The sequence below is a fragment of the Malus domestica genome, chromosome 04 (genome assembly GCF_042453785.1).
Source record: "Malus domestica chromosome 04, GDT2T_hap1".
Lineage (NCBI taxonomy): Eukaryota > Viridiplantae > Streptophyta > Magnoliopsida > Rosales > Rosaceae > Malus > Malus domestica.
Genome location: NC_091664.1, coordinates 5,235,422 through 5,245,390, shown reverse-complemented (window position 1 = coordinate 5,245,390; position 9,969 = coordinate 5,235,422). Strand labels below are relative to the sequence as shown.

General features: G+C 35.1%; 3 protein-coding genes across 5 annotated transcripts; 2 read left to right on the top strand and 1 right to left on the bottom strand.

Moving 5' to 3' along the window:
* Positions 1-662: 662 nt before the first annotated feature.
* LOC103432758 (protein SHORT-ROOT-like) lies at positions 663-2,696 on the top strand. 3 transcript variants are annotated; one of them, XM_017331786.3, is made up of 2 exons: positions 750-941; positions 1,026-2,696. In XM_017331786.3, exon 2 carries the CDS (start codon positions 1,074-1,076, stop codon positions 2,352-2,354), a length of 1,281 nt encoding a protein of 426 aa, XP_017187275.2. In that variant the 5' UTR covers positions 750-941; positions 1,026-1,073; the 3' UTR covers positions 2,355-2,696. The 3 variants fall into 3 exon arrangements, with proteins under 3 accessions (XP_008369183.2, XP_017187275.2, XP_017187274.2); XM_017331785.3 differs by having other exon boundaries at positions 804-941; positions 1,029-2,696; XM_008370961.4 differs by having other exon boundaries at positions 663-2,696.
* Positions 2,697-4,024: 1,328 nt separating this feature from the next.
* Positions 4,025-8,074, bottom strand: LOC139194947 (uncharacterized). Its single transcript, XM_070820108.1, has 2 exons — positions 8,018-8,074; positions 4,025-4,414 (listed from the first exon to the last, which is right to left on the bottom strand). Exons 1-2 carry the CDS (start codon positions 8,072-8,074, stop codon positions 4,025-4,027), a joined length of 447 nt encoding a protein of 148 aa, XP_070676209.1.
* On the top strand, positions 7,986-9,876 carry LOC103432755 (large ribosomal subunit protein eL38z/eL38y). Its single transcript, XM_008370957.4, has 3 exons — positions 7,986-8,127; positions 8,941-9,124; positions 9,572-9,876. Exons 1-3 carry the CDS (start codon positions 8,125-8,127, stop codon positions 9,592-9,594), a joined length of 210 nt encoding a protein of 69 aa, XP_008369179.3. The 5' UTR covers positions 7,986-8,124; the 3' UTR covers positions 9,595-9,876.
* The last annotated feature ends 93 nt before the right edge of the window (positions 9,877-9,969 follow it).

Below are 9,969 nucleotides of genomic sequence, written 5' to 3'. Positions count from 1 at the left end.
GTTTGTTTTAGTAGGAGAAAATGTGATGTTTGTTGTCTTTCCTTTAGCTTGATCCAGTTTCTTTTGAGTAAGGATCCTAAACATATTTAATTGTGGGAACAAATGTTTTATTCCTTGCCAAAACTTAGGCGCCATTGATTGTTGTTGTATATTTATGATGACATCAACCTAATGAATATTTTAGTTTTAATTTCTACAAAAAGATGGGTATTGATAGAGAAGTATATGTCTAACCTGGCTTAATTTATAAATAATAATCCCAACAGCACAATGATTTTCTAGCCTTATCATGAAAGCTAACAAGGACAGAAGGACTTGTATACGATGATGAGCATTTAATTTTGATTTTTTTTAATCATGTCGCTAGGCACTACGGTCTAATGGTAATCTTCTCTACTTGTAAATGGCAGCCTGACAGATCTTAAGTTCGAATTTTGTAAATGATGAGTTCGATACTAAATTATTATAGTTGGTTTATATTTTATAACCCAAATTCTCTGCACCTTAGTATGAATATATCATTGTATTTAAAATCTTTTGTACCAAACATTCTTTATGATTAGTTTCTTTTTCTTTCTATTGTTCTTTAGATACTTGTCTGTTCTTCATCAGATGCGCATATATATATATATATATATATATAGTTTGTCAAAATAGGAAACTAAACTAACCATGTAGTTGCCCATTATTACTATGGCTTCCATAAATATGGCCCAACATAAATTATAGGAAAATACTAGCAAGAAAGAGACTCTCTTTTTTGTAATAGAGGCCACAATAATAATTAAATAAACTAATTAGCATGAAAAGGACTTCAAATATAATAGTATTTGCTTTCCATATCCTGGCAATTTCTGAGCTCAAATGAGATAGCGAGGGAGCTCTGCAAATAATTAGGTGGTTCATACTCTCTTAAAGAGCCAAAGGAGCTTAATTAGCAGGTAGCTGTACGCTCATAATTAATTAAAGTGGTCGATATGGACATATCTCTTTTCTCTCCTAATAAGGAAGCAAATTTTCTGCAGCAGTACTCAAACCAGATCAAGATCAATGGTCTGGCAGCAGCTATAGACATGCAAAGCACCAATCAGCAGCCCCAGAATAGTCACACATCAACAAGCCGTTCATGGGGGTCCAGCGAGCCTTGTCCGGAGGGTGCTAAATGGGCTTCAAGGCTTCTCATGGAGTGTGCAAGGGCAGTCTCAGAAAAAGACTCCAGTAAAATTAATCACCTTCTCTGGATGTTGAACGAGATGGCTTCTCCTTATGGGGACTGTGAGCAGAAACTGGCTTTTTATTTTTTGCAGGCTCTCTTTTGCAAGGCTACGGAATCAGGTCTCCGGTGCTACAAAACCCTAACCTCAGTAGCTGAAAAGAGTCACTCCTTTGATTCAGCCAGGAAGTTAATACTAAAGTTCCAAGAGGTAAGCCCTTGGACAACTTTTGGTCATGTGGCTTCAAACGGTGCTATATTGGAAGCCTTGGAGGGAGAAACCAAACTTCACATAATTGATATAAGCAATACCATTTGCACCCAGTGGCCTACTTTGTTAGAAGCTTTGGCCACGAGAAACGATGAGACGCCGCATTTGAAGCTCACCGTCGTGGTAACAGCCAGCATAGTCAAGTCAGTGATGAAGGAAATTGGCCAAAGAATGGAGAAATTTGCTAGGTTAATGGGTGTTCCCTTTGAGATTAATGTGATCAGCGGGTTAAACAATTTGGGAGAGCTCACAAAAGAGGATCTAGGTGTTCAGGAGGATGAGGCTGTTGCTGTGAATTGCATTGGGGCCTTGAGAAGAGTGGAAGTGGAAGAGAGAGGGGCGGTTATTCGGATGTTTCAATCGCTCCGGCCTCGCGTTGTGACTGTTGTTGAGGAAGAAGCTGATCTTTTCAGCTCATCAGTAAATCATGACTTTGTCAAGTGCTTTGAAGAGTGCCTTAGGTTTTACACTTTGTACTTTGACATGCTAGAGGAAAGCTTTGTCCCAACTAGCAATGAAAGACTGATGCTAGAGAGGGAGTGCTCGAGAAGCATAGTTAGGGTTTTGGGTTGTGATCATCACGATCACGATGATGACAAAAATGGTGGGGAGTGTGAGAGAAGGGAGAGAGGAAGCCAATGGTCTGACAGGCTCAAGGTGGCATTTTCGCCGGTTGGATTCAGCGACGATGTTGTGGATGATGTCAAGGCGTTGCTGAAGAGGTATCGAGCCGGCTGGGCACTAGTACTACCACCACCACAAGGAGGAGGAGAAGGAGGAGGGGATGATATTGATCAAACAGGAATATACTTAACATGGAAAGAGGAACCAGTAGTATGGGCTTCCATATGGAAACCCTCTGCTAGTTAATGTGTGGCTGCCCAATTACCAAAATTATTGCAAGCCTACTACGTTCAGAAAGATTCAAGGGAATTGAAGATCACTTCATATATGGAGATCCTCCTCCCTTTCTTCAAAATCTTTTTTTTTTCCTTCTTATGTCCTACTTTTTTCCTTTTGCTTAGTGCTTGGGAGTTTGTGTATGGTTTTTGGTTTTATTTTATTGTTCTTGTCCTCTTTTTTAAGTTTCCCCAAATAGATAGCAGTGTTAATTTTCATTTAGATTGCTTGCTTACAATCTTGCGTCCATCCCTGAGAGGTATTCTGTAATATGTATTTTCACTAGATATTGAACAACATTATTAGTTCTCATTTCCACTGTTTTTGGCTTTTATACTAAAGGTATATACTTTGAGATTTTTAACCATTTGATTTTTTATTACATATATATAATGATCAAGATCTAATGATTAACTATCCCAGATTGTATAAAAAATCTCGAAGAACTATAGAGTTTTCAGTGTATACAATTAAACATTGAAACAAAGTTTTAATCTATGTGATGCGGTAGCAGATGTTGACCAAAATTATATTGGTTTATGATTGATCTTCCTTTGTTTCTGTTAAAATTGGGTATCTGCCGACCGATTTGACATATCTTATAAATTTACTTCAGGGTTGAAAACTTAAGATACATTATAATACTAATTATATGATGGAAGGTCAATTTATATATACACATATATATATTTAAACTCGTCATTCATGAAATTTAAATTTAAAATTTTTTACTTACCAATAAAGCGAAACATTCTTAAATTATACTATTAAGTGGCCAGAATAAAGAACTAAATGTCAAGTAGAATTATACAAATTGACATAAAGAAAAAAGGGTCCCCAGAGAGAGCTTTGTGGCAAGCAAAAATGTACCAACTCAATCCCATGTTTGCCTTTTGGTTCCAGTGATTTGAAGAGCATATTATTGCCTGACATTTAATTACTATATAGTTTCTCCTGTACAGGCTTTCAGCCAACATTTTATAGTGGAATGCTACTTTTCTAGTCTGAGATAAGACGGTGTACCCTAGCTGATCACTTTGCTTTGTATCTTACTTGTTTATCATATCCTCTTGGTTGTAAATGGAGCTTTAATTCTCTCTCTCTCTCTCCTCTCTCTCCTCTCTCTCTCACAAACTCACAGCATGCATGTGCGTGCATGCTTTTGCTTAATGGATATCGATCGACCAACCGGAAACCAGGTAAAAGTGTGTCTAAATGAAGGAGTGTTTATGAAGGGTTAAAACAGTACTATTTCCAAAGGCATGTGTTGGTCAAAATGTGCAACTTTTTTCTAGCTAGTGGGATATCTTTTGATGAAATGTGTAACTTTTTTCTAGTGACCATGTCGCTGCTTTTATTTTGTCTAGGGGTGGATTCAGAGTTTTAACGTTAATGTCTTATTTGGTATTGTATTTTTGGTAAAAAAAATTTCACTTTAAAAATTAAGCAATAAAAAGGTGTGTGATAGAAATAAAATATCTTGCTTATTTTAAAAGTAATGGTCTTTCGATAGCAGCTTTTAAAAGCAATATGTATGTTGCTTTTAAAATTTGCTTTAATAAAAAACGGAGTTTAGTCTTTAAGTACGGATATTTTCAATTCTTGTAATACCCTCATTAGTTTTTAAAAATTGACATTGTTTAACCTTTTACACTCAACTTTATCTTTTTTAGAACAAAGTGAACGTCACTACTTACTATTATGAAGACTGACCTTACACCACCATTATTGCTACCATCACCACCACAATAACTGCCACCACCATCATCACAACCACCACTGCCGCCACCGCCGCCATCATCACCATAACCATAGTTGCCACCACTACCTCCACAACCACAAACACAACCGCCACTACCACCTCTCCTACCACCATTGTTATATGTACACCAACCACCACACCCCACTATTAGCACCACCAACACACGCCCACATTTGTCGCTACCATTGCCACTACTACCACCATCACCAACACCACCACCACCATCGCCATTGATGACCTCGCTACTGCTATTATCGCCACCACCCCACTGTCATGTCCATTTTTGCCATTACGTAAAAGTAATATCACTTTTACATTAAAATGTACCAAACGTTTTTATATTTTTTTTATACTCACATCACTTTTAAAACTAAGTTTATCAAACGATCAACTACTTTATTTTAAAGTTGATTATTCTTAAATCACAGTAGAAGCAATTTTTTAAAAAGTACAGTAATACCAAACTAGTCCTCAGTGGCTTCAATATAAACTTTAAAAAAAAAATTGACAAAAAAAAATTGAAAATTAAAACGATAAATATGTTTTTTCATAATTATAGTTTGAACAACATTATAAACTACAAAGACTAAATTTCTCCACAACGAAGTTACATACTCTAAAAACGTTTCAAAATTTTCATATAATACACATCAATTTATTTATTTAACATCCTATAATATCAATTGGTAATTTGGAACTAGGATTACTGGAAATTGGGATCTGGTGGTTGTGGGGAGAGGTGGACAAAGTGGTGGTGCGTGCGTTAATTTTTTATTTTTTTGGTCAAAGTGGTGCTTGTGTTGGAGTTAGGGATAATTTCGAAGAAAGTTGAGATTTCATCATAAAGTTAATTGACAATATGAGAAATAGTTAAACTTACTTATATGTCCTTGCAATATTTCTCATTTCACCGATATGGGGCTCTTTAAACTTCACATCCTACAAGTTCCTTATGTGCGGCGAATTTTCAAGTAAAAAACGTGGACAACACAAATTGTGTGACGTAGAGCCCGTGAGACCATTGTGCTTCACATGCGGCCAACCTACTCTGATACCATAAAAAAAGTTGAGATTTCACCATAAAATTAATTGGCAATATAAAAAAGAACCTAACTTATAAACTTTTGCAAAATTTCTCCTCACATCGATATGAGATTCTTTAAATTTCACATCCTCACAAAATCCCGTTATATTTAACTTTCGAACGAAGGTTCTCACCACTCATATCGATCATATCTTAATAAATCAAACATTAAAATACTCTTTACTTTGAAACAAAAAAACCAACAAAAAGAACCTCATCAGGAAACAAACAATCAGCAAACTACTAATATGAAAGCTCTGAGCTCGTAAAAGGTGGAGTATGATTCTCTCCTCTTTTTTTTTCCCTTTCATTCATTCCTTTTCTATTTGAACGGTCACAGTTAAGTCACGTTAACATCTTATATTAATTTTTTATAGAAAGAAAAAGACAAAATAAATAATATGAGAAGAGATGATAGAAGAGAATGAAAAGCGAAGGGAAAAGAATCATAATCCGGAAAAAGTAATTGTAATAATACAAAATCCAAGACTCCAATATAATAATAAAGTATCTCTCTCATTCCACAGTGAATCTCCATTCAACTTTTTTCTCAAAACTCCGTAAAAAAAATAATTTCAAAACCACATTGTTTTGGCCACATCTAGAAAAAATTAAAACATTTCTTCTTCGCTAAAACCTCTGATCCACTGAATAGCCATGGAGGTTTCCTCTCCTCCACCACCTACTCAAATAGTCGGTTGGTCCTTAGAGGCAGAGGGAACGTTGGGGGTGTGCAAAAGGTGTAGTGGCATATGGTCTCGAATTTCGAAGAGGTCCCAAAATTTTGATCCTCCTATATGTCACATATGTATAAATTTTATAATAAAATTTTTTTGATTAAAAAGCAAAACCATCATCATCATATTACAATTTTATAATAAAAATTTTGATCCTCCTATATGTCACATATGTATAAATTGTATAAATTTTATAATAAAAAAATTTTGATTAAAAAATTTGAATCTATATTACAATTGATTAAGTGGAACTTCTACTTAAATATTTCTCTAGCAATAAAAAAACTTGTGTATTACTTTCTTTCACTTTCTTTAGCAATAAAAACAAACTTGTGTATTACTTTCTTCCACAAATATAAGAGTATTTCCATATTTGTGTTTCAGTCATGCTCCATTTTTTCATAGATGAACCATAAATCATAATTTCATGGCAATTGGAGATCATTTAATAAGTAAGAATGAGATGTTGATTCCAATTAAGTGAATATTTATTGTTGAATTCTACATGAATATATTGTCCAGAATTTATTTTTTTTCAAATAAGAAGGGCCTCTTTTTAAGTTCGCACAGGGCTCCCACAATGTCAGAAACGACTCCTTAAGGGCTGGTTTGGTATTGCTTGCTGTGCTTTGAAAAAAAGCTGCTGTGAGAATAAGCGGCTGTGAAATAAATCACCAGAGTGTTTGGTAAACTTTTTTGTAAAAGTGCTTTTGGAAAAAAAAAAAAACAGTCTGATAGTAGGTCTTTTCATTAAAGGAGCATTGTAGCTCCGTGTGCTTTGAAAAAAAAGTCAGTTTTCCAAAGCTGCAAATAGCAGCTTCGGCTTTTTCCTTTGATTTCAGCTTATTCTCACAGCAGCTTCCAAAATAAGCCCTTTTTTTTCAGTTTACCAAACACCTAAAATCCTCACAGCTTTTTTTCATGAGTGTTTTTTTTTTAAGCACCTCACTCCCAAACCACCCCTAAAGGTCCTTCAATGTGCTTCTCCAGACTTTTAAATGGTCCCAAGATCACCCGGCCCATGAATAGGTCCGACCTTGATTTTCTCTATTTTGATTTGTGATGACCTCCTCCATATGCTTTAGTAAGAGGCTTTTAACTTTAGGGTACTTTTATCAAAGAGGACTCGTACAAATTGCAATTTGGGATCATCGTTATTTTATTTTGGTGGTTTTGTAAATGGGCTACTAAAACCAATTTCCAAAGAAAAATTCTGTTTACACCCAAATTTGATCTCTGAACACCCATTATTTCTAAATTATTTTGATCACAATTGTATCCCATTGAGAATGACGTTAAAACCCAATAAAAAAACCAACGATTAACGTTAAAAAAAAAATTAAAACCTGCTGTTTTTTAATATTAAAAAAAACAGAAAACCCAAGAAAAAAAAATGAAAGATTAAATAGTTGCTGTACTGCAACCCAATGTTCCAAAAGACGTAAGGCACTAGTCGGACCACGGGCAGGGCATAGCACCTAGGTGTCTAGGCAGTTTTTTTAATTTTCAAACGCAAGGATTAATCAGAGTTGTGGCCTTCGGAAGAATTTGACAGATGAAGATTAGATAGAGAAGAGAGATGGAGACAAACAATTATCATGCGGGTAGACAAGGGATGAGAATTGGGCAGTAGGCTATTTCGGCAAAGAGGCCGCCGGAAATGTCACGGGAAAGGGCATCAGGGAAGGGTAATAGCCGCGTTGTATTGTACGTTTTTCTTTAATTTTTAAAAGGTATAATTTAATTTTTCTTTAATTTAAGTTGGGCCTAGATGCCCATTAAAAGCCCATTATAATATTACAAAACTTTATAGAAAAATAAATGAAAATGACTTAAAAAATAAGTTTTAACGATAAGGAAAAATAAAGGTAAAGTGAATAGTATCAGGATTGATTTTTTATTATAAAAATATGGTTTTTCGTTAAAATAAACAGTACTGGTAGTTTTTCGTTAAAGTTCCTAAACTTTATCGTAATAACACCTGTTATTCAGGGTTATAACGGGTAAATTGCCTCATACTCTTTTTTGTAGGGTTTAGGCAGCGTCTTACGCCGTCAGATATATACAGAAGCTCAAAACACAAGCTCGCGGCTGGGAGCTTGTCCATCTACTTTACCAGGAAGGAAAGGGAACGAAGGGTTGCTCTCCGCCATCAAAATGGTATCTTCAATTTCTCCTTCTCCCTCTTTTGCTTCCGTTTGACATGTTTATATATATATATATATATATATGTGAACGGATCATGTAGTCAAATGGGTTCTCTTCGATTTTTCTCTTTTGGCTGTTTTTAAACTTTTGAGTTGTATTCTGTTCAGGTTTTGAAAATATTGTGGGGTTATTTGAAAATTCTGGTTTTGAACTTTTGATACATTTAAGTGAGTGCATAGTTGAGGTTTTTGAATTGGATACACGGATTCTTGGAAGGCTGATGAGGTGCGTTTTAGGTATGAGTTAATTGGCATGTAGTGAAAAATTCAGGGATTGTTTAGAGAAAATGTAGAAGTTATACAGAAAATAGTGGAAGAGGTTAAGAGGGAGGAATTTCCTCGAAATAATGTTGTATTTATATTTAGGTAGCTGAACTGGTTTGAAATAATGTTGCATTTCGGAGTTGTTTGGTTTTCTGATCTTAGATTCCGGTGCTGTTATTGTGGTGGTGTCAATGCAACTGCGTCTTACTTTTTGACATAATTCTTTGCGTTGTATATAACTAGTTACAACAGTCTTTTTATAAGCAACTGCCGATGTTCACCAGTGTCAAGAATGTTTTGAAGCCCTAAAACAATTTAATATAAAGTTTTCGTTTGTTTTCGATCATATCTCGAAGAAACTGTATCGACGATAATACATCAGTTTTAGTTGTTTCGTATTCTAGTCTGGGTCTAGTGTTTAGAGTTAGTGTTTTCTATCACATATATATATGTTGAAGTTGAAGTTGGTGCTTAGAGTTTTTGTTTGCTGTTTCTTTGACAGCCTAAGCAAATCCATGAAATTAAGGATTTCCTTCTCACTGCAAGAAGGAAAGACGCACGCTCTGTGAAGATGAAGAAGACCAAAGATGCGGTGAAGTTCAAGGTTCGATGCTCCAAGTACCTTTACACACTTTGTGTTTTTGACACAGAGAAGGCTGATAAGCTTAAGCAGTCTCTCCCTCCAGGTAATATGTTGTCAAAACACTATCATCTGTTTCTGGGATGCGTACAAAACAAAAAACTGTTATTTAACAACATACTATGAAGCTAGAGTAACACTTGTATCAGATATGCATGAAGTGGCTACACATTTTAGCGGATGCCATATATGTTTCCTGGCTCTTACAACAACAACAACAAAGCCTTATCCCACTAAGTGGAGTCGGGTGTATGAATCCTAGAACGTTCTCTCATATTATTCGTAGACAATAGATAAATAAGTTGTACGCACTGCGCTCACTTTTGCGCGGAGTCTTCTGTTAGCTCTAAGTACTTCATGTCTTTTTCTATCCCTTTTGCCCTGAGCCTCTGTCTCATAATTGCATCTTCTTACTATATTATCTCTAGGATGCACTTCCTGAAGCTATTAAGGTTTTTTTTTCTTACGGATTCAATGACGTTTTATTTTGTAGGTTTGAATGTGCAAGACCCTTGAATTGGAATCAGCTGAGGCTGTGAGATGGTTACCAGGACTTGAGAGTTGGAAACTTATCTTTTGTTGTTTTTTTACCGTAATCGAAATACATTGCTTGGAATTTTTGCTTCCATTCTGCACTAGGATGGTGATAATGTTTAAATTCTAAAATTATGTCGATTTAGACCTGTTTCGTTGTAGGAATGCAGGTATCAGTTTCAAGACTCTATTTTCGTATATTTACTTTAAAGGGTTTGTATTTCTTTTTTTTTTATTAAATCGATTTTTTATTTCTCTTCTTAATATGAGAAGCTTTTTAATGTTATATTGTTAATTAATTGGGAGTTTTAACGAAGCACTTCTGTTACTATGTTCACTTTTAACGTTAAAGATATT